Source organism: Equus quagga, chromosome 12 (genome assembly GCF_021613505.1).
Source record: "Equus quagga isolate Etosha38 chromosome 12, UCLA_HA_Equagga_1.0, whole genome shotgun sequence".
NCBI lineage: Eukaryota > Metazoa > Chordata > Mammalia > Perissodactyla > Equidae > Equus > Equus quagga.
In genome coordinates this window covers 12,040,199-12,065,942 of record NC_060278.1, presented here as the reverse complement: position 1 = coordinate 12,065,942, position 25,744 = coordinate 12,040,199, and the positions used below count along the sequence as shown (strand labels likewise).

Genomic DNA, 25,744 nt, shown 5'->3' with positions numbered 1-25,744 from the left:
GATCAATCAATGTGATACACCACATTAACAAAATGAAGAATAAAAGTCACATGATCATCTCAACAGATGCAGAGAAAGCATTTGACAAGATATAGCATCCATTTATGATAAAAACTCTAAATAAAATGCATACAGAAAGGAAAATACTTCAACATAATAAAGGCCATATATGACAAATCCACAGCTCATATTATTCTCAGTGGAGAAAAACTGAAAGCTGTCCCTCTAAGAACAGGAACCAGACAAGGATGCCCACTGTCACCACTCTTATTTAACAGAGTGCTGGAAGTCCAACTAGAGCAATCAGGCAAGAAAAAGAAATAAAAGGGATCCATATTGGAAAAGAAGAAGTGAAACTGCCACTATTTGCAGATGACATGATCTTATATATAGGAAATCCTATAGAATCCACTAAAAGACTTTTAGAAATAATAAATGAATATAGTCAAGTTGCAGGATACAAAATCAACATACAAAAATTGGTTGCGTTTCAATACACTAACAACGAAGTAGCAGAAAGAGAAATTAAGAATACAACCCCATTTACAATTGCAACAAAAAGAATAAAATACCCAGGAATAAACTTAACCAAAGAGATGAAAGATCTGTACACCAAAAACTGTGAAACATGTTTAAAAGAAATTGAAGAAGACACAAAGAAATGAAAAGATAGACTGTGCTCTTGGATTGCAAGAATTAACATAGTTAAAAATGTCCATATTTCCTAAAGCAATCTACAGGTTCAACACGATCCCTATCAAAGTTCCAACAACACTTTTCACAGAAATAAAATAAAGAATCCTAAAATTGATATGAAACAATAAAAGACCCTGAAGAGCCAAAGGAATCCTGAAGGAAAAAGACCAAAACTGGAGGTATCACACTCCCTGATTTCAAAATATACTACAAAGCCATAGTAACCAAAACAGCATGGTACTGGCACAAGATCAGACACATAGATCAATGGAACAGAATCGAGAGCCCAGAAATAAACCCACACAGCTATGGATAGCTAATTTTCGACAAGGGAGCCAAGAGCATACAGTGGAGAAAGGAGAGTCTCTTCAATAAATGGTGTTGGGAAAACGGGACAGCCACATGCAAAAGAGTGAAAGTAGACCATTCCCTTACACCATGCACAAAAATGAACTCAAAATGGATTAAAGACTTGAATGTAAGACCTGAAACCATGAAACTTCTAGAAGAAAACATAGGCAGTACGTTCCTTGACATTGGTCTTAGCAGCACTTTTTCAAATACCTTGTCTGACTAGGGAAGGGAAACAATAGAAAAAATGAACAAATGGGACTACATCAAACTAAAAAGCTTCTGCACAGCAAAGGAAACCATCAACCAAACGAAAAGACAACCTAACAATTCGGAGAAGATATTTGCAAACCATATATCAGATAAGGGGTTAATATCCAAAATATACAAAGAACTCATACAGCTCAACAACAAAAAATACAACAATCCAATTAGAAAATGGGCCAAAGATCTGAGTAGAGATTTCTCCAAAGAAGATATATGGATGGACAACAGGCACATGAAAAGTTGTTCAATATCCTTAAGTACCAGGTAAATGCAAATCAAAACTACAATGAGATATCACTCACTCCAGCCAGAACAGCTATAATTAACAGACAGGAAACAACAAGTTTTGGAGAGGATATAGAGCGAAAGGAACCCTCGTACACTGCTGGTGGGAGTGCAAACTGGTGCAGCCACTACGGAAAACAGTATGGAGATTCCTCAGAAAATTAAGAATAGATCTACCACATTATCCAGCTATTCTACTGCTGGGTATTTATCCAAAGAACTTGAAAACACAAGGCATAAAGATACAGGCACCCCTATGTTCATCGCAGCATTATACACAATAGCCAAGACTTGGAAGCAACCTAAGTGCCCATGAAGGGACGAATGGATAAACAAGATGTGGTATATATACACGATGAAATACTACTTAGCCATAAGAAATGATGAAATCTGGCCATTTGTGACAACATGGATGGATCTTGAGGGTATTATGCTAAGTGAAATAAGTCAGAGGGAGAAAGTCAAATGCTGTACGATCTCACTCATAAGTAGAAGATACAAACAACAACGAACACATAGAGACAGAGATTGGATTGGTGGTTACCAGAGGGGAAGGGGGGAGGGAGGAGGGTGAAAGGGGTTATTAGGCACATGTGCGTGGTGATGGATTGTAATTAGTCCTTGGGTGGTGAATACAATGTAATCTATAGAGAATTTGAAATATATTACAATGTACACTGAAAGTTATATAATGTTATAATCTAATGTTACTCAATAAAAAAATAAAAATTAAAAAATTAAAAAAATAAATTATCTTGTTTATCTCTAAATGGGTAATATAATCACACGTTACACAAAAGCTGTCCAATGTTATACCACGGAGAATAAGCGTCCCTCCCACCCTAGCTCTCCGACCCTTCACTTCTCCCCGAAGATGCCGCAACTGTTATCACCTGCTTGTGTCTTTCAGAGTTTTTTCTACACAAATAGTAGCATAAGATTCACACTGGTTTGCATCCTACTTTTTCACTTAATATATTTTTGGGATTATTCCAAATCAATACATATATATCATTCTGCTTTTTGCAACTGCACATTATTCTATTGGTCAATAAACCATCATTTATTTAATCAATCCCCTATTAAGGGACATTTATGTCGATTTCAATCCCTTGCAATTGCAAACAATGTTAGAATGGATATTCTTTTCTTTTTTTTTTTTAGCTTTACTGAGGTATAATTGAAAACAAGATCGTAATGTATTAAAAATGTACAACGTGATGATTTCATATACTTATACATTGTGAAAGGATTTCTCCCATCTAGGTATTAACACATCCATCACCTCACATATTTACTTTTTGTGTGTGTGAGAGCACTTCAGTTCTACTCTCTTAGCAAATTTCAATTATACAGAAGAGTGTTGTCAACCATGGTCACCATGTTATACATTAGATCCTCAGAACTTATTCATCTTATAGCTGAAAGTTTGTACATTTTTACCAACCTTTCCCTATTTCCCCCACCCCCAAGCTCCTGGAAACCACTTTTCTACTCTTTGTTTCTATGAGTTTGACTTTTTTTTTAAAGATTCCACATGTAAGTGATATCATACAGTGTTTGCCTTTCTCATTTTACTCAGCATAATGCCCTCAAGCTCCGTCTATGTTGTTGCAAATGACAGGATTTCCTTTTTTGTTTTAAGGCTAAATAATATTCCATTGTGTATACATAGCACATTTTCTTGATCCATTCATCCGTTCACAATCACTTAGGTTCTTCCCACCTTGACTATTGTGAACAATGCTGCTATGAACATGGGAGAACACGTATCTCTTTGAGACAATGGTTTCATTTCCTTTGGATATATACCCAGAAGTGGGATTGCTGGATCATGTGGCAGTTCTATGTTTAATTTTTTGAGGAAACTCCATACTGTTTTCCACAGGGGCTGCACCAATTTACATTCCCACCAACAGTGTACAGGGTTCCCACTTCTCCACATCCTCGCCAACCCTTGTCACATCCTGTTTTATTGATAATAGACATCCTAACAAGTGTAAGGTGCTATCTCATTGTGATTTGTATTTGCATTTCCCTGATTTTTAGTGATGTTAGCAACTTTTCATGTAGTTGTTGGCTATTTGTATATCTTCTTTGGAAAAAACATTTATTCAGATATTTTGCCCATTTAAAAAATGGGTTATTTGTTCTTTTGCTATTGAGTTGTATGACTTCCTTGATTATTTTGAATATTAACCCCTTAGCGGACATGTGCTTTGCCAATATTTTCTCCCATTCCATAGGTTGCCTTTTCATCTTGTTGACGGTTTCCTCTGTTGTGCAGAAGCTTTTTAGCTCGATGTAGTTCCACTTGTTTATTTTTGCTTTTGTTGCCTTTGCTTTTGGTATTAAACCCGAAAAATCATTGCCAAGACCAACATCAAGGAGCTTACCTCCTATGTTTTCTTCTGAGAGTTTCACAGTTTCACATCATATGTTCAAGTCTTTAATCCATTTTGAGCTGATTTCTGTGCATGGTGTATGATGTGTGATATACCCAATTTTCCCAACACCATTCATTGAAGAGACTATCCTTTCTCCATTGAGGAATAACCAAATCGGAGGAGACAAAAGAGATTTGGCAACTAAATGCAATTTGCAAACCTGGACCAGAAAAAGGAGATTAGTGAGAAAACTACTAAAAATCAAATAAAGTCTGGCGATTACTTAACAATACTGTATCAATGTTAATTGCCTGTTGCAATAATCTTATTGTACATAAGTGGTTAACATAAAGGGAGCTGGGTCAAGGGTATTTGGGAACTCTCTGAACTGCCTTTGTCATTTTTGGGTAATCTAAAATTACTTTAAAACTAAAAATTCAAAAAGACAAAGATTACCAGACTGGATAAAAAGAAAACAAAACACAACAAAGAAAGCCTAACTCTATGGCCTTTAAAAGAATCACATTGCAAATTTAAGGGCACTAAAGTAAAAAGAAAGTAAATAAAATGTTGAAAACAAGATACACCATGCAGTTATCAATTAAAAGACACTAAATTATCTATTAATAAAAGAAGTGTTATTAGATATAAGAAGGGATATTTCATAATGATAAAATGATCAATTCAATGGGGAAGACATAAAAATTCAAAATTTGGATGTATCTAATACCATAATTTGAAAATATATACAACAAAATTTGAAAGTGCTAATAAAAGGAAGGAACAAATCACTGTTGAAGTTGGAGGTTTCACAGCCTTTTCTCAGTCATTGATGGGGAAAGTAGGCAAAATATCAGTAAGGATAAAAGATGTGAATATGCAATTAACCAATTTTTCCTCATTGATATATAGAGAATAATGCACCCAACAGCTGCAGAATGTACATTCATATTAAGTGGACGTGGACATTTACCAAAATAGAACATAACCTAGGTCATAAAACAAGTCTTATCAAATTTCAAAAGACCGAAATTATAGAGTATCATCTTTGACCAAAGTGAAAAAAAACTAGAAATCAACAATAATATTATATCTAAAACTGTTCGAAATGTTTGGAAACTAAACAAGGCCCTCCAAAGCAACTGATAGGTTAAAGAAGAAATCACAAGAAAAATTGGAAAATATTTGAAATTAAATAATGAAAATATGATATATCAAAATTTGTAGGATACGGTTAAAATAGTGTCTAAATGCATATATTATAAATATTTATTCATAATGGCCCCAGACTAGAAACAACCAAAATATTTATCAACAATAGAAGGAATACATAAAATGGAATAATCATATCAATGAAACAGATTGAACTACTGCTATAGATAACAGCAGGGATGAATCGCACAGACGTAATGTTGAGTGAAAGAAGTCATACATAAAACAGTACATGGTGTATGATTCCATTTATACGAAGTTCAAAAGCAGGCAAAATTATTCATGATGTCATAAGTCAAAACGAGGGCTACCCTTGGAATGTGTTGACTTGGCGCGGGTACCAGGGAGCCTGCTACGGTGCTGGAAATGTTTCATAGCTTGATCTGGGTGGTGGTTACACAGGCACATATATGTAAAAATTCACCAAGTTACACTTTGCTGCATTTTACTGTGTGTAATTTGTACTTCAATGAATAGGCATAGGGCTAATCCTCCTTCACTATTCTCTTCTTCAGAATTCTCCTGGCTATCCTTGCTTGTTAGCCTTTGCTCTGGGCATGACGGGGATCCTGAGCCAGGCCACACTGCCCACTTTGGAGCTCTTCTAACGGGCAGTCTGCTCTGGGGATCCCCATCAGCCTCCTGGAGACTTTCTCAGAGCTGCATTGCAGCCTGAGGCTCTTCCTACCCGATTTCCCCTTTCCCTCTCTCCCGTCACAGGTTCAGTCGCACGTGGAGGTCTGAGGGCTCTGTCCACCTATTCCAGTTTCCTCTCCGCTTTATCATTCACAGGTGTTTCCCCAATAAATCTTTTGCACATCTAATTCTGTTTTGACATTAACAAGACGGGAAGCCTAGCACTTACAGTCTTTTCTCCTAAATCAGCAATACAGCCATTCTTCTCTGGCTCTTACAGCTTCCTGGGGCACTGACAGAGAGCAGAGCCTGGGGCCTCGCTGTTCTGCAGTCCACGGCCACCTCATTCCACCAGTCTGAGGAGACTCCTTCTTGTCTGGGAGAAGGCCCTGCCCACCTTGTAGTTTTCAGAGGTCCTCTATTTCTTCCTTAAAGACTCAGTATGCCCTTTTATTTTTTTACAGTGGACTTTGAAGTACCATTAAGCCCTGAGCCTGAATCATTAGCAACCAAAAAAAACGAATTCCCCATTCTTCTCTTTGTGGTGCTATTTCCTTTTTAAGGATCCAGTAACATCAGGCTGCTAGAAAAAAGGGACCAGTAACTCATCTTTCTTGAATTACATACCAATAAACTGGAGAAATTAATAGAGACATATGAAATTCTCATGCAGAACATTTTAAATTTGTGTATTCTCAGCACTACTCTTTGTGATCTTTTGCCACTTGAATTCTGGTCCACAGCAAATTATTTTGTTTGTATGAAAGTTTTTCACACATCCTATGATATATCCTTTACTCCAATAGGGTCAGCAACTTTATTTTCAGCTCTTATTCCTACTATACTATTTTTATCATCTTATATACATAAAAAATCTTCAAAATGTAGTTCTTTTTAAACTTAAGGAATGAAAATCTCTATAAATTCTAGATTATAAATATTACTTTAAGGAATTTTGGAATCTCTACTAACGTTGCTGGTACCACATAACAGTGCTCCATTTATTAGTTTTGACCATCAAGTAATTTTCTCAACCGTCATTATATTGGCAATTCCACATTCAGACTTAAATATGTCTCTAAATATTTGCGTCAGTTACATACCCCCAAAACACTAGAAACTTTCCTTGAGTCGTGGCACAAATGGTCATGGAAATGGAATTCAGTGGCCTTGATTTAAAGGCCAAAGTAATAAATGACAGCTGATTATTTTAGCAGATATGAATCATTTCCCTGACTTTAGCCCTTAAGATGAATTATACCTTGACTGAAGCTACTTGGAGGACCATCTTAGAGCTCTCAAATCACAAATGGCAGCACTCAGGAATAGCGGATGATAGGAATCTTGGCGTGATGCGCTATTGTCCACTCTGGAGAATCAATTAAAAGAAAAAAATGTTGTAGTTAGAGAACAGAAATTGCAAATATTTCTCATCACAAGGACTGTAAAATTCTTCAGCAACATTCTTTTGAATAAGTATAAAGCATATCAACTTTCTGTTTGAATTAACTAATTTCTAAGTGCTACAATTAGTAATGCCAAGCTTAGAATGGTAGTTTTGACTTGGATTATATTCATCAAGATGCTAACAAATGTAATGAACATAATCCAAAATTGCTAGGCCCACATGAAATATAGTAATGTGTACAGTTAACACTCATGGATTCAAAGAAAAAAAAGTCACCAGGGTTTAATTACTCTTAGAATTTGAATGCTAAATAGTAAGACCAGTAGAGGAACATTGGTTTCTGCTTACGTTCTCACGTATAAGGACCAAGTAGTATGCTGTGACTGCAATGAAAGCAAATTGCTAATAAATGGAATATATGTAGAACTACATTTTCTGCAAAGTTAGAAATATGTTTACAAGAGATAGAGACTAAAATTGAAGTGAAGAACCCTATTTTGAATAGAAGAGAATAAAATCTCTTTATTTCGATATTTTTTTCTTTTTGGACTTTTTCTTTATTTCAATATCTCAGCCCCATGGTAAAAAATTAAATTAGGTTAATGTGATAGAGAAAATCATTTGTGTTTAAGATTTTGTTCTGTCTCTTAACCTCTGTATGAACTTGGTCTCAGTCTTCTATTAAATAAAGAAATTTCACAATATTTTAGCCCTCTTTAATTTCTTGATTCTTAGAGAGGAGTCATTTAAAACAAGCCCTACACCCCTGAAATCAACTGTTCAAGGAATTATTAATTATTATTACTATAATAATTATTATTTAAGCTGCCCTGAAATTTGAGGTCTAGTCAAAATCAAAGATACACTGCAGGTGACTCTGACCTCTTGTCAGTTATAATTTTCATCATTGTATATAATTTCACTTGTTAATATCATAGATTATACTCTACATGGAACTAAAAATTATTTCCTTAAATATTTAATAATTAGGACTTTTCACTGGTAGATGTATCTATGTGTTACAATTTTTAAAAATACAAACAAACAGTTGGGATCTTTCCCCTCTACTTATTTCAAAAGATACAACACTTGATTGTTATGCATCTTTTTTGCTTATTTTTTCTATCGTACAAGCACTTTGTTAATTTAAGTAAGTATTTCTTTGTTTTTTAAACTTGTTTTACTTGGCATTTCTTGAAGCAAGTCAGGGAAAATATGATAATTTTGAGTTGAAAGACTGATGATTCTGCCTCAAATTAGACACCAAACTCCAACAATTTGTGGAAACAAACTCACTATCCCTGAAATGATGCTGCCTTGGGCCCAGAGCCATAGAGGGTGTCCCAGCTCTTCAGATAAGGCGGGCCTTCCAAATGCGGGCCAAAGGACCCTCCACAGGTCAGGATAACAGTCACCACATGCCACTGGAAGGGCTTGAGCTCAGACCTCCTTTTCTAGCAGGAATCATGTATCAGTCATGATCCAGCCGAAATCTCTGGCCCAATTTGGTTAAAAAAGCCAAGGAGAGAGCAGACCCAGGAGCCTGACCTCAATAGTACCATGTGCTATTGGTTTACCTTACAACTCACCATAACAGGTGAAGAGAAGAGCTCAGAGAACCATTCCCGCTACTACCAACACACTGGTTTTCTTGGGGAGTCCCACCACTGCGTTATATTCAATAAAGGTTTTCCTGGTGATTTTGATCTGGTTTGTATTTTAGATCAACCCACTTATTCTCAGTTCAAGGGATCCATCCTTAAACAGACACAATTATCCAGCTTCTTTTTTAAAACAAGATGAATGCCAGAAGCCAAACTAGGGGATTCTCTTCGTGTCAAGGGATTGCTCTGACAGTAGTTCCTACTGTTTATCTGCCAGCATGGGTCACACGGTCTATGAAGAGGGAATGGCTAGTAGCCAATGGTGGAAGAAGTCATTCTGGAGCATCCCTCACAGAATGAGATGTTATCTCAAAGAGATATATTATCTTGGACAACTCAACACTTTTTCTCTACGTGGGATGTACCCACTTTCCTCTTAAACCTCAGAAGCTGGAATTTAGCAACCCAGCAGACATCTCCATAGTGCAAACTACAGAAACTGAGTTCAGAGTTAAAAGAAAGTGAAAACCAGACTAAGAACTAAACGACTGCTCCTTATGGACCCAGTCTGCTAAGTTAAGCTGATTTTAAAGGCCTGGAGTCAAGTACACAATGAACATTGTTTACTTTGAAACTCTATCTTTCAGGCTTTTAAATGATCTTGTTTATAGTGGGGCTGCCTGTCGTGTGAAGAGATCTTATTTTTTTGCAACGGGTGTTTAGTAGATGACCCTTGTGAATAGCCAACAGGCTTCCCACTGTTTCATGACCATTTGCCCAACAGTGTCGGTCTCTGGGGCCCTTAATTTTTTTCTCTCCTGGTACAACAAGACAAATGCGCTGAAATCGTGCCAAGATTTTGTCTCAACCATAGCATGAGAGAAAGAGGATTTACAGGCGAAGAACTCCCTTGAACAGCAGCCAAAAAAACAGATAACTTTTAAACAACACAATGTGGTGGAAGGAACTGCTCTGTGGCAATCTACTGTTGAGAAAAAGAGCAGCTATTTACAGCAATTGTTGGCAAACTATGGATGCTTAAGCTCTAGAAAAGATGGAAGGTTACCATGCTGTTTATGGATTTCCTTACATCGCTAACGCTGAACTGAATGTCACAAACAGAAGTCTTACATTTTTATTATTTATCTTCAACCGATTTCAATTGATTTATGACAATCAACCATATGACTAATTCAATTTGAATGGGAATGAACTCAAAGAATACATTAAAAGGAACATATTATGATAAATTACCTAATATTATACAGAGGTACTCCTTCACTTTAAGCAAATTTAGATTTATAAAGTAGATAAATAATAGACAATTGCTTTCTTTTTACTGAAGGGCTCTTTTGTTTTTCTGTGTAAAATGATTCATCCTCAAATTTCTCTAAAGAGTGAACTCTCAATGTTCTTGAAGTATAATTAGTTTTCAAAAGTTCTTTTCAAAAACCTATTTTCTGGAACATATCTACTGAATCAAACAAAGTTTGTTATGCAAAAACTCTTAAGTTGCTAACATGGGAGAGTTGAGAGTATCATGTGATTTAACCAGCTCCCAGTATCACACTACTTGTGTGTGGTGCACGAGAGTGACAATACCTAAGTATACTGATTTTAAAACATGCATAGTATGAGGAGATAAAATGTTGCCTTAGCTATGGAAATAACCACATAGACTGTAACAAAATCCAGGGGAGGGGGCTGGCCCAGTCGTGTAGTGGTTAAATTTCTGCACTCCGCTCTGGTGGCGCAGGTTTGCAGGTTTGGATCCTGGGTGTGAACCCACACACCACTCATCAAGCCATACTGTGGTGGTGTCCCACATACAAAATAGAGGTAGATTGGCACAGATACTAACTCAGGGACAATCTTCCTCAAGCAAAAAGAGGAAGACTGGCAACAGATGTTAGCTCAGGGCCAGGCTTCCTCACCAAAAAAAGAAAAAAAATCCATGGGAGGATGCTGAGTTTGAGTAATAATTCAGAGGCATAAGTGTTGTCTGTGGTGGGGTAGAAAAACTCATCAGATTTCTTAGCTCTCGTAGTCCTAGTTCATATTCACTCACAATGTCCTGATAGCTAATTTACTGCTCAAGGGCCTTAATACTAGGAGAGAGAGTGCACTGATTTAGTGGAAGTGGGAATAGCTCTCACTATAAATTGTTTAATATGGACACATTTGATGATCTCTGCATGTACGGATGTCAGGTTACTGGACCAAGACGGTTGGGGACCAAGTCCTGTAGATCTCACATGGACCTTCTAGTGGTCAGCAAGACCATAGATCAGAGGTTCTCACACTTTCCCACATCATGGCATATAGGGAAAATGACAATATTCCTCAGTCCTGCTGAGATGGACTGCAGAGGCTTGGAGGAGCCAATATGGGGCTCCGTGAAAAAACAATTACATTTTCTTTCTATTACATATTTATGTTAAGATAAAAATTAGTAAAGATGTATTAAATATTGAGTTTGTAAAAAACTTACAAATAAAACAGCCTTACATTTTTAAATGAAAAACTTGTTTGCTTCTGGGAATATTTCACACATATACATACCCTCCCCCCCGCCCCCACACGCATCTGATGTACAGCTTGAAACTGTTACATGTAATTCCTGATCAAAAGCTTTCACTTCTTCATAGTCATCTTGGTCAGAAGCTATGTTTATACAAGCAGAGGTGTCAAATAGCAAATTATCACTGGTGCTTCAATGAATGAAAACCGCTTTCTTGCCCTTAATGAGATAATTTGATCCTTTAAAATCTTATTTCATAGGTTTATCATTTTTTAAGATAAAAACTCTCCTATCTTTGAAAAATACAACATTGAAATGTTTTGTGATAATGAGTGGATTTTGAATCCTTTAAAATGCTTTCATACTAAGTATTTCAAAATTTTAATGAAGTTTTTCTTCCAGCGTAAAGATATTGCTCTACTGGTCTTACTAATTCTTGACTATTCAAATTCTAACTCTTAATAAGCATCAGCAGTGATTTTTTTCCTTTGCATCCATTAATGTTGGCGCTGCACATTACTATATTTTGTGTGGCCCTTCCAAACTTGGATCATGTTCATTAAGAAGCTCAAAATATTAGTTAACATATTTTTTAAGCCAACAAACCAACTTTTAGTCTGCAAAGTAAGAATTAGTTATACCCACACTTCTACCCACAATTTCAATTCTTCTTTTAGCTCAGAAACTCTAGAGGAAATTTTTGTTGGTCATCCCCTTTGGTATGAACCGGCAGAGTATTTTTCCAATATTAATTCTTTGCATAAAACTGTAAACAGCTATGACTACAGTGGCTTGGAGTCACCATTTTGAGAATCCCACTTAACATAGAATATAGGTCCATGGATAGCCTTTTTTTTTTTTTTAAAGATTGACACCTGGGCTAACAACTGTTGCCAATCTTTTTTTTTTTTTTTCCTCCTGCTTTATCTCCCCAAACCCCCTGCTGTACACAGTTGTATATCTTAGTTGCAGGTCCTTCTAGTTGTGGGATGTGGGACATCGTCTCAACGTGGCCTGATGAGCGGTACCATGTCCATGCCCAGGATCCGAACCCTGGGCCGCTGCAGCAGAGTGTGCAAACTTAACCACTCAACCACGGAGTCAGCCCCAGCAGTATTGTTTTTAAAGTCATCTCTGAAGGCTCATCCTAGAAGCTGGTCCTCCAGCCCTTACAACAATGCTGTAAATCTTGAATCCTCTGTTAACTAGAATAGATTTTGGTGTCTGCAATGGAACTTCAAATGACACAGTAATTGGAATCAGAAGTGGTTACTGACCTTAGAAGCTCAAAGATGTAAATGTGGGACTGGGTGTTTGACCTGGTTGAATTTGAAAACAGTGCAGACCTGGTTACTTTGAGAGGTCGTCTTATTGGGAGTCTCCTGTGGTCTCCTAGAAAGAAGTCCCTGTTGGAAATCAGTTTTGACAGACCAAGTGGCTACTGCTGTAGCACAATGTGGTGGACAAAAGGACTACAAGGGATGTGGGGTGGATGAGTTACTTCTAATTATATTTAGCAGTTCTGAGACAAAAAATGACAGGCTTAGAGTTTTAAGATCCAATAGAAGCCATGGCTAGAGAACCAGAGAGTACCTATGACTGCCACACGATGATATCTTATCTTTTGCAACCAAGGTTTGAATCTGTAGATTTCTGATTTTTAATGTGTGCTGAATTCACAGCATCACTAGGCTTCTGAAAAGGCCTAGAAGCAATGACTAACCCAGTAGCAATGAGCAACCCTAGTGTTTAGATTATGGTCTCTAAATCCCATTTTCCACTAAAATGAACCTGGGCAGAAAATATTTCCAAGTTATATATATGACAAATAACTTCTACGCAGAATTTAGAGAGCACTTACAACTCAATAGTAGTAAGACAAACCACCCAATTAAAAGTAGGAAAAATATTTGAACAGATAGTTCACAAAAGAAGATATAGACACGGTTCACAAGTACAGAGAATGAACTCTTTTACCATTTGTCGTGAAAGAAATGCAAATTAAAACTAGAAGGAGATATCACTACACACCCAATAGAATGGCTAAAATTAAAAGGCCTGACAATAACAAGTGTTGTAGAGCATATGAAGCAATTGGATCTCTCACTTATTGCTGGTGGGAATGCAAATATACTATAGCTTTTTTGGAAAACAGTTTGGCAAGTTCTCACAACATCAAACATGCACATGGCATAAGACCCAGAAATTCCACTCTTGGGTATTTTCCCAAGAAAGGAGAAACATATGTTCACATGAAAACCTGTGTATAAATGTTTAGAGCAGATTGATTTATAACAGTCCAAAACTGGAAAGAACCCAAATGTCCATCAACCAGTGAATGCATGTTGTACATCCATGCAGTGCAATACCACTCAGTAATCGAGAGAGACAAGTTACTGATTCGTGCAACACCATGGACAAATCTCAAAAGCATTATGCTAAATTAAAGAAGCCAGACACAAAAGGCAGAAGATTGTATAGTCCTATTTGTAAGACATTCTAGAAAATGTGAAATTATAGGGAAAGAAAACGGATCAGTTGTTCCCAGGGAAGTGGGATAGAGGGAAAGACTTGATTTCAAAGGGGCATGAAGGAAACTTGGGATGATGGAAACGTTCTATATCTCCATTGTGGTAGTGATTACACAACCGTAAACATTTGTCAAAACTCATCCAACTGTGTATGTTAAAATAAATAGGACCCTCCAAAATACACCTGTGCCGTAAAGACTAAGTCTGTGACAAAAAGAATCAGAATAGTAGTTTTAATTATTTCATGAAAACTCTTTACAATTTGTTACAAAACTGTATTTTCAGGATGAGCTGCTATCATGTATTGGTTCAGAACACGGCTGTAAGAGTCAAGCTAACCTTGGTTCAAGTCCTGGCTCTGTCATTTATTAGCAGAGTGACCTCATGCCAATTACTTCATTTGTACCTCACAGGGTTATGGTGGAGATTTAATGATGCACTTTCATCAATTCATAATTGCTGGCTCATAATGAGCGTTCAACAAATGTTAGTTACTTGAAGAACGTTAGAAATAGCCGACGTGGGGAGATAGATATATAAACAAACAAATTACAGTATCATGTGAAAATAGCAGGAATAGAACAAGTGTAAGGTACAGTGATGGTGCAAAATGAGAACTGTCTCACTATGTCTGGAGAAGCCAGTGAAGACTTTCGAACGAAATTCTGACTAAAATAAATTTTGAAAGACAAATAGATGGTTTTCAGGCTGATTAGGAGAGTGAAGGGCACAAAATGTCACAGTGTACTTGGAGAGTTATGAGCAGTTTGCTACTTTTTTTTTTAAGTGATTAGAGAAACTACTGCTGCAGGAAGGAGTCAGCCAGGACAAGGTCTTGAATGCCATGACGTATGTGGTGGAGTGATTGAGAGCCAGCAAGAAGAGAGACAAATTACGAAGACTAATTTGGTCATCCTAGAGATGGATGAAGCCAGATGACAGGAGACCTGTCAGATGAAATCAGGTAAAGGATGGTGACATTCTGTCCTTGGACTATGGAAATAGGAAGATGAGGATACATTCAAGAGACTTTTAGGGGAATCCAAATAACTGTATATAAAGGAGAACGAGTCTAGGGTGACTGTCAGAGTCTATGCTTCAGTATCGAGGTGGGTGGTGGTACCCTTGATAAAAAGAAAACATGTTTATATTAGGAAAATGATGAGTTTAGATAAGAAGAGTTGATGTGTGAGGTGCCTGTGGACATCCAGGTGGAGGCAGGATAAGAGTAGGAGGAAGGCTATCTGAGTCCAGAGCTAAATATTGGAGAGTCTGATATGGAGCTATATACATGGCAGTTGAAGTCACAAAAATAAATAAGATGACCCCTGGAAAGGATATAATATGCAGAGAGCCAGAGGCGGATTCCTGGAAAATACCAACTTTTAAGGTTGTATAGAAAAGACCTTATAAATAATGATTATGGCAGCAGGAGGAGGATCAAGAGCAAGAAGTATCAAGGAAACCAAGGAAGGTGTTTCCAGAAAGAAGTATCATCAAGAGGTTACAATGCAGCAGTGGTGTCAAGGCAAATGAAGACCAAGAAATAGTCAATGGATTTAGCTAGTTTTAGCAGCAGGACCAAACCAGATTGTTATAGTTTGAAGAGTGAATGGAGGTTAAAAATGTGGAAGTATCAAATGCAGCCTACGTTTTTGGAAAGTCATGGTCAAGAAGAGAAAGAAAAACAGAATGATAGCTGGAAGGAGATACCGGTTCAAAGGAGGTTTTTTCTTCTTTTTGTTTCTGTTTTTTTTTTGTATGAGGCAAAGGAGAGACTTCACAGTGTTCCTATACTGAAGGGGAAAATGCTGGAAGAGAGGGAGAGGCTGAAGATACCGGAGTGTAATATTCAAGGGCCATTCAGGAGACAGAAATCACATGTTTTTGACCATAGAAAATTTAATACAAAGAATTGTTAAATATGTATAAAGCTGCTATCGGGTAATTTAAAAGGTGAGGAGACGACACAAAGGTACAAGAAAGTAGCAATTCCAAGATGTCTCTAACACTCTCAGGGCTGGGGGACCCAGGGAAGCTGGTAGGAGACGGAGTTTGGAAAGTGTGAGGGGAACTCAGAAGAGGGAGAGACTTTTTGCTAAAGTCAGTCAAAGAGTATTTTATGAAGTGGCCTTTGAGCTGGGCTTAATTAAGTAGAAACGAAAGAATATTCCAGGAGTTGCATGTGACTTGGCAAACTGGAGGTGCTCAATAAATATTTGTTGAATAGATGAAATAATGAAGGAACAGAGTGAGACAAAATATAGAAAAATAAGGAAAATTTGGGGGGGAACAGTAAGTTTGGCTGGGGTTTGGGTGGTAGGAAAATGATGGAAAATAAGTCTGCACAGATAGAATAGGGATGGGCAGACAGCCTTGAATGCCAGGCTAATGAGTTTAGACTTTATTTTAGGAAGCCATCGAAGTCTGAGTAGGGGAGTGACATGACTAGAGCAATAATTTCTGGAAGGTTGATCAGTCTCTGGTCTGCACAAAGAACTGGAAGAAGAGAGAAACTGAAGTTATCAGTTAGAAGGCCAAAAATGATGACCTGGATTGGGGTGACAGCAACGATTTAAGAGGGGGACTGGATAGGGGCCAAAATGTAGAAAGCCCATTGACTCAACTGCTGACTGGAGCTGGGGGGCAGGGGGTGCGAGAGGAGGAGAAACTGAGGTTCTAGGCGACTGGGAGGAATGGCAGAAAAAGGAAAGAAAGGACGAGGAGGTTTTGAAGAGACATGGCAAGTTCCGCGGGGAAAGACTGGCCACCCTGGTGCATGGAAAGCTGGCAATGCAGGTCTGCAGTTTAGCAGTCTGGGCAGGAAGTGGCGATTTGGAAGTCCTCTGCGCAGAGATCCCGGTTGAGGCCTGTCGTTGGGAGAATGCAATAGCATCTCAGAGTATGCGAATCCACAGCCGGTCTCTGGCCAGGCTGCGCTGCCTGCTGATTTACAGTTTTCTCCTGGGCTGGCCCGCAACAACTAAGAAGAGGAGGATTCCCCGTGTCCATCCTGCCCCAAAGTACGGGACTCAGGGAACTGAGGATGCATAGGGCTCTGCTCTTACCGAGCGCGGTCCCCGGCGGGACAATGGGCGCCTCCGGCATCCGAGCGCGTGCTTCCACGGCGGAGGCGCGCGCAGGCGCGGCCCGGTGTCGCCTAGCAACCAGGGACAACAGTGAAGCAGGAGGCGCGCGCAGGAGGCAGCGGGTGCAGTTCTCCAAGTCGGAGGAGCCGCTGCTCGGCGGGATCTCCCGGCAGGTAAAGGCGGGCGGGCAGCCGCTCGGCCACCTCCGCGGTTTCGAGAGGCCCAGGGCAGAGGCCCCAGCAAGATTTGGGGAAGGAGATGGTTCCCCGCGGGTGGGGACGTCTGGGCAGCTAAGGAAACACCTTGTGAGGGATCATCGTTACCTGTCCTACACCCGCAGTGTTAGACCGGGGTCGGGATGGGTTTCATAAGCATGCTGGCCACCACCTCCCATTTAACAGATAGCAAAACTGAGGCCTCGAGTGGGGATCTGAGTCTAAGATTCAGTTACTTGACTGTGTGCAGCTCAAAAAGTGAGTCCCCACTTGCTCCAGCTCTCCTCCTCCCCTTTAAGTCTTCTCAAAATAAATCTCCCCATTAGAAAATATTTCCGAGCTCATAGGCTGAAAGTTTATGAAGGAGAAATACAGATGATTGATAAACTCGTGAAAAAAATGTGGCCCCTCTCCAACAATCAAGAAGATGGAAATATCGAGCAGAGGTTTTCAGACCCAGTGTGGTGGGGTTCATACCTTTTCACCCAGTTATTTTACTCTAGGGATTTATCCTAAAGAAATTGACGTAGATGAAAATTTTATGTCTAAGAATGTTCATTGCTGCCTCGTCCATAATTCCAGAAAACTGGAGAGAAAAAAAAGCTCAACACCAGGGGACTGGCTAGATAAATAGTGGATTTTAAAATACTACTTTAAATGACATGATATGCTGATCCATTGGAGATGAATGGAGAAATAAAGGGAGACTGAGATTTCATGAACCTGTCCGTTAGTTCAAGAGTTTAGTAGGAAAATGGTCCCAGGAAGGGAAATTGAGAATAGGGGAAAAATCCAGGTAGGACGGTCAAGTCACTATGGGAAGCACACACAAAAAGGAACTATATCGAAATAGTCATCTCCCTGAGCTTATTCTGGATGATTTTTTTTTAATATTCCATGTGCCTTTCTCTGTTTTCCAAATTCTCCGTAATGAAATGTGTTACCTTTATAAAGGGACAGTGGACACAGAACTGTACACTTAAAAATGGTTGAAATGGTAAATTTTATGTTATATATATATTTTAGCACAATTTAAAAAATCAATGTGCAGGTGGTGAAATAGTCAAGGAAAACAGGTATACTTTCTTCAAAAGTCAAGAGGATTTGTTTTCATAATTTGACATCTCTGTAGCTTTAAAGGGAAACAAATCTTTTAAGAATAAAACAATATAAGATAATTTAGTTGTATCGGGTTGATTTTAAGTGGGATGTCAAATTTACGAAGTTTAAAAAGAACCCTTGGGGCAGGGTCATCTCTGAGGCTCATTGCCCCTGGCCTATGTCAGCTGTATGCTGTCTCCCCCATTAACTGTTACACCCAATATGGTAATAACACAAATGAAACACTTCGTACTTCACAGCATTGCGTAGGACCAGCTCCATCGCTGTAATCCTCTATATCTAGGCTGTTCCAGCCTCTGTACTCTTCAATATGCAATTGCTAAAAATCACTATCCTGAAACGGGAAAAAATAAATTGCTTTGAAAATCAGATGACTGAAGGTAACTCTATGCAGGTGTAATTTAATTGCTTCTTGAACGTTATTTGTAAAGAATTCTTTTGTGAATCAAAGACTGTTATATCTTGGAATTGGTTATAAAGAGCTTTGAAATCTCTTTTTCCTAGAGCTTAATCATAGGATAGATTTTCATTTCTCTGGAATAGCTTCTGTGTGTCTGCCTGAAACGTTGTAGGCACAAGGTCCAGCACCTATAAAAGATGTCTGAGATTTGAAAAGAAAAATTTAGCTCTAAAATATGAAAAGAAAACGGAAAAATTAATGTTAAAATTACATTTGAAAACAATTTCCCCATTTTGCAAGAATTTCCAGGTGTGCAAAACGATTGCTGAGTAATTTCAAATGCAAAATTTCATAACTTTTTATGGTGAAAATTATATTTAATGTGGGATGTGGGCACACTTTAATCTTTTAATATATAGGATACAGCATGAGGTAGTGCATCACAGATTAAGCTTGTCCTCAAAGATCTTGAAATATATGTGACCTGAAGTTAGGGACTTAGAATGGATGTCTTTCAGAAGTCCCTGTGAGTTTCTATGACCATGTGGCTTTTTAACGTATGTGATAAATTCTGGTCGGTGTCCCTAATGCTGGGAGTTGCTTTTGTCCCTTGACAAGCCATCTGAACTAACTCTGACATTATAGATTCTCTCCAAGGATTTTCTACTTCCCAGGATTTCTGTTGAGACAACAGTAATTTCCTTGAGACTAGAATATACCAAATGAGATGGTCCTAATATCCAACTTAACTCCACAAACTCTCGCTAGAGAAAATTTGAAAGATTTCTAGGGTTATTCCAACAGTCACCAACATCTTGGAAAGTTCTCTGCACCGAGGTGGAGTTCCCCCTGTGGTATAGCAACTATGTATACTGTTCCTTTGACTGTTCTCCACACGGACGTGGACATATGAGGGCAGGTGGAGAAGAGTCTTGCAAGGAGTAACCCCAGTTTCCCCAGAATACATCTCTTCAGAGTCTCAATTACTTTTTTTTGTTTGAGGAAGATTAGCCCTGAGCTAACATCTGCCACCAATCCTCCTCTTTTTGCTGAGGAAGGTTGGCCCTGAGCTAACATCCATGCCCATGTTCCTCTACTTTATATGTGGGACGCCTACCCCAGCATGGCTTACCAAGTGGTGCCATGTCTGCACCCGGGATCCAAACAGGCGAACCCTGGGCCGCCGAAGCGGAACTTGCGAACTTAACCGCTGCACCCACCCAGCCAGCCCCTCAATTACTTTTTTATTGAGCTCTGGATTATATTAGAGAAAACTTTTTGTTATCTGGGAAAATGACATAAATGTTTATTTGGAGCTGGTAGATCTTGGATACCATTCACAAAATCGTCACTCCCAGGAAAAATGGAGCCAATGATTTTTATAAATATCGAATGCCTACTATGTGCCAGTCACTGATCTAAGAGCTTAGGACAGATCAGTGCAAGAAACAGACAAAAATCCCTCTCTTTGTGGCAAAACATTCTTGCAGATCTCAAAAGTAACTTGGCTTCAGTCTCCCAAGCCCTGCCTAAGTGAGTTATAATCATGATAAACTATTTCCTGTTGTGTAAGTTAAAGTTATGTCACTAATATATTCTCCTTTCCAAACTGGAAGCCAGAACTAACGTTCAACACTCTTATCAATAAGTTCCTTTCAAATTGTAGAGTTTGAAATAGGGCTGTGGGTACATATTTGTACATGTGCAATAATTTCTACATATGTTGCGTCGTCTCCCTTTAGGTAAAATTTAAAGAAGGAAATAAACCTCCTCCTAAGGGCATAGGTAACTGAGAGATTTGTACATATTTGATGTACAAATGACACTTTAAACATTTATTGCATCTTTTTTCCAGAATGGGTAAAAAGATAAAGAAGGAAGCAGAACCTCCTCCGAAGGATGTGGTAAGTTTCTGATTTGAATACTAGTAGCACATTAACGACCAGTTTTAAAAATAAACTGTTCAGACAGTTTGGCATGTACCCGTATATACATGAGTACACAGTGGCAGAAGTCCAAAGTCTGACTAATGATAAGATTAGTCAGAGAAATCTAACATTATATAAACAAACATTTACGACATTGTCATTACACAATTAGCACAATTAGAGAGTAATTATTAGCTTTTCCAGTATGTGGATGGCATGTTTATAAGCCTAGTTAATGAATAAATAATTTGAGTTTGTTCTTTCAAATACTTCACATTGACTTTGCCAGTCTGCCATTGATGTTAATTATCCAAGTGAATTTTCAAAAATTACTGGAAGTTATGGTACAGCTATTTCATATATATACAAGGTTGTCTGAGGATGACCATTTGAACATCAGAGGTCCTGTATTTTCCAATTCTATGGAGAGAGAAGTCTGGGTTCGTCATTTTTTTCTGTTCCAAATGCTTAAGTAATCTATTCACTGCAAAACAAGGCCCTGTCTCTCTCTCTTTTAAAATGTGGTTTTATCTTCTCTCATTAAAGTCTATGAATTACTGAAAAACTGTGCTAAAAATAATAAATGACCTTGGCAATTTTCAGTTTAGAAACTTATTTTGAAACAGACATTTGGTGTGATTTTCTTCGAATAAAATGTGAATGAAAAAATATGAGTGTAGGTGACACATTCCCAGAATTTTACAGTTTGAAGGAAGCTGAGCTTCGTGCAACGATCTCCTCGACAGCGTGGGAGCATTGTGGTCATGAATGCGAGTTGCGGCCCAGCTCTGCCTCTCACCAGCTGTGTTATTTTGGAGACGTTGCCAAATTTGGCTAAGTTATTTCAGTTTTTCTTTATCTCTTAAGTGGAAATTGCAATGTCCAACTCATTTTGGTGGTTGTGTGAGTTAAAATGAAATAAAGCACATAAAGTTCTCAGTGCCTGGCACACAGTTAATACTCAGGAATTAAGATCTATTGTATGGGAATCCTTTAGACTCTGCTACACACACGCACACACAGATACCCTTATGTAACTACCTGTATGATCCTTCAGTATCGTTGGGAACAAAGACGACAGAAGCACCTGTCTGCCCAGGTGTAGGAAAGCTTTACAGAGGGCGTCATTGTGGTCTCCTGATGTAGTTTCATCAGCCTGGCTGCTCTCCTTTGGACATGCTCCTAAAATGTCCCAAATTCTCTTATTTCTTCATTGCATCCTAGGTTGACATTACCCCTCTTTATGCTGCCGAATAGCATTACTTTTTTTATTTATTTTTTTAAAGATTGGCACCTGAGCTAACAACTTGCCAATCTCTTTTTTTCCCCTTCCCAAATCCCCCTCCCCCCCAGTAGATAGTTGTATACTTTTAGTTGTGGGTCCTTCTAGTTGTGGCATGTGGGACGCCACCTCAACATGGCTTGATGAGTAGTGCCATGTCCGCGCCTAGGATCCAAATTGGCAAAACCCTGGGTCGCCAAAGCGGAGCGTGAGAACTTAACCACTCGGCCACAGGGCCAGTCCCATCGAATATCATTATTGACATGTTATTACTAGAAAGTGGACTCATGAATACAGTACTTGACAGCAAACACCTTGTGATTAAAATGAGAATTAAGGGACTATTAAAACATAGATATATTTGTCTAATACGCCTTCTATAATTTTATAATGTCTTGCTGGTGTTGTCCTCTGTACTCCGATCCTTGGGGGGCACAATCAAAGACTTGAGAAATAATTCTGGTCATAATGTTAGCAAAAACCTAGCTCTTGTGTCCTCGGTTCACAACAGCCTTGGGGGCAGGCAAAGGCGTGTGTAACAGTTACCAATGGTCCCTGACTCTTGCCTTTCTTGAGGGCCCCTCCATCCTTCCCCTGCTCTGACTTTATCTTAATAAAGCTGATAGACTAGTATTGAAATATCTAACTGCTTTTCTATCTTGTAAATTCTAATACTTCAAAACAGTGTACCACAATTTAAAGTATCTGAACTTGGAACTTGTCCCAAGGTGCACCACTTCAAAGTCTGTGAGAGGTTTGGTAACAATTGTAAATGAGAACCAGATTTAAAAGATTTAACTGCTTAAGAAAATAACCTTTTCTATGTCAACTAATGATGATTTGCTTCTTATATATTTCCTAAAAACACTGTTTCCAAATATCTTAGTTCTTATTAGTCTTCTACCTACCAGTGAAAATGGGTAATGGGGACTGAAAGAAGAGTGGTTGGTGACATGGCTGAAACAAAAGCTCCTTTTGCTTTTCTTAATATTCTCATTATCAAAACATACATTAACACCATTAGTGTGTGCATATATGGTTTATTGAGCTCCAGTCCTTCTCATAAAAGAGAATACTAGCTAAGGAGATGCCTTAGATGTGGAGAAGATATGGCTTGAACGATCAATACAACTATGTTCTCCCTCCCCAAATCATTCCTGAGTCTGGCTGAAAGGTCGTTTGTGACGCTTTAATAAAAGGCAAACTTCCTGTGGAATGATTGCATAAAAGAGTTACTAACAGAAACGACCTTAGTAGACAGTGTTTAATAGAAGGCAAGATTCATTGAATAAGAGTGCAGGCTCCAGAGTTATACTGCCAGAGTCTGAATCTTCACTCCATCATCCACCATCTCTATGATCTGGGGCAAATTTCCTACCTCTGCCCACCCCAGTGGGGATGTAATGATATCCACTTCATTTCCACTCCCAGTCGTGAGGCAAGCTTAGATAAATGTGAGATGCTTAGAACAGTGCCAGGCACTAGATAAGAACTTAGTAAATGTTACCATTAATGACGTAGTTGAGGGTGTTGCTCATCATTCTACAAAACTGTAGAAGTCTGTGTGAGCTGCCAAAGGAGGCAGGAATATCAGCTGTGGAAGACCAGCCGGCCACTAAAGGTCCCAGAGGCCTGTTGCCTGGCCGTCATGATTCATGGTCAGGTCTCTGAGTTTATGAGCATGGGAACTTTACTCTCTTAATATTTCAGAGGCGACTGAGCTTCACTGGATAAATCCACAGTATTCAAACTCACGAGAGGCTATGACTTGGCTCCAGGATCCCAATAAGCATCAAGTTAACTAAACATTTCTGTTACTGGGTCAGCACCTTCTTTCCCTAGTTAAGTGCACATGGAGAGCTGAGCTTGGTGAGTATTGAATCAGAGCAACGGGCAAGAGCAGAACCCGCTCCCTCACCTGGGCAACCAGACCCAGTTCCTCAGAAGAGTAGGATGTCGACTCCAGGGGCTTGTTTTTCCCGGACCCCTTCATCAACCTCAGAAGTCAACCTTTAACTCTGTCACAGACTGCCAACACTGCCACACACTTTCTTAGAAATGAAGCATCACAGGAACTTATTTTCCCATCTTTCTCCCTCATCACAGATAAACAAAATATCATGAATTAATAAAAATATAGTATAAATTCATAAATAACATACATACACAAAACTGTATAATTACCAGCTTGCTTACCTTGCTTTCAAAGTTTATTTTGATTCGGGTTGTAAAGAAAACTAGAGGCCATTTTAGCTGTTTGCATTTGAACCTCTATACTTTTTAGTGGATTTTAACTGATGTCTAGATATTCTTTAATATAAGTTTATACTAGAGTGGTACAGTCTACCTCCTTCTGTTTATCAGTCTCTCTTTTCTTGTGTAATTGACTCCTCGTGAGCTGAGACCACTGATGTGGTAAATACAATCCAATAGAAGTCAAAAAAAGCCTTTTATTTGCATTTATCAGTACCGTAAAAATCATTCAACTGTCACGATTCATCTATTTTCACTGAGTTTAACTTTATAATTTTGTGTTCTTTTAAGACTGTCCTAATACAGTAGCCACTAGCCACATGTGGTTATTTAAATTTAAATTTATAATAATTAAAATTATATTAATTAAAACTCACAATTAAAAAATAAAATAAAAAATTCAGTTCCTCAGTCATATTAGTTACACTTTAAGTGCCCAAAAGCCACATGTGGCCTGTGACTATTGTATTGGACAGTGCAAAATTAGGACATCTTTATTGTTGGAGTGCTATGGGACAGTGCTATTCCTGACTGTCTTATTTCCTTAACAGAGATCTAAAAGTATTTCTATAAGTCTGTGGCTTCTCTAATTGACTGGGCTTAAAATTCAGAACTTAGCCCAAATGCTTCCCCTTCCTTTCATTCTTTTTGTAAATAATTTTGATTCATCATTTATTTTGTCTGGAGCATGAAATTATAATTTCACAACCAGCTCGTTGGTGACTGACTGTGAGTTCCTCACGGGAAGGCAGCTGGGATATGTAATTACAGCACAGTATTATTTATTTAGTTGTGTGGCATTCTGTTATAGCTATCATTTTATTCTCAGCACCTTTTTTAATAAAAAATTACTCTAATGCTGTAGGCTCTGTGGGAACAACAAACGTCACGCCAAGTTTCTCCACTCTCTGCCAAACATCAGTATTTCTCCTCCTTCGACAGCTCTTTAGATTGTAACTCTCACAGTCTCAACCTCCCCTTTAAGCTTCTTGTGCCCCGTATCGCCTCTTTCTCAATGATGACTAGAAGATATGGTAAGATGCTGAAGTGTTTTCTAAACCATGGAAGAAGGATTAAAAGATATTTACGATAGTTTTTGTTTAAATGTATTTTCATGTCCTCTACGCCTTTGAGAATGGTAGTCCTTCTGTGGAGATCATGACATACCCATGTTTCAACATAGTATATTTATTCACTTTAATAAATAAAAACAGCTTTAAGAATACGAACTATCAGAAGCCTCTGAAGTGAAAGTTGTAAAATGGAAGGGAAATCTGTTCTGAGTGGACGTTGGTGGAGAGAGTATCCAGCCAGAATGCGAGGGAAACAGGCTTGAGTCGTAAAGATAGTCAAGGGCTCAGTGGGGAGTCAGGAGGCCTTATGAGGGTAGGATGGTAACTGTGGGCCCTCTCCCCACAAAAATGCACACACACACAGACAAAGAAAGCCCAAGGATTTTCAGTATCCAAACTACCATGAATAAAATACAATAAAAAATTTATCCAGAAAGATGGAGGCCTGACAATTAAATAAGCCATAAGCTTCTGTAGTTTCAAG

At 38.5% G+C, this 25,744-nt stretch overlaps 1 protein-coding gene across 9 annotated transcripts in view; it reads left to right on the top strand.

Moving 5' to 3' along the window:
• The first annotated feature begins 17,075 nt into the window (after positions 1 to 17,075).
• ARMC3 (armadillo repeat containing 3) overlaps positions 17,076 to 25,744 on the top strand; it is a 91,096-nt gene continuing 82,427 nt past the window's right edge. For all 9 annotated transcript variants that reach the window (XR_006890979.1, XR_006890980.1, XR_006890981.1 and 6 more), the window contains exons 1-2: positions 17,076 to 17,160; positions 20,580 to 20,628. Coding sequence is in view for 5 of the 9 variants with exons in the window: in XM_046678201.1 (XP_046534157.1) it covers positions 20,581 to 20,628 (48 nt within the window). In the remaining 4 variants the exon portion in view is untranslated. The remainder of the gene's footprint in view (positions 17,161 to 20,579; positions 20,629 to 25,744) is intronic.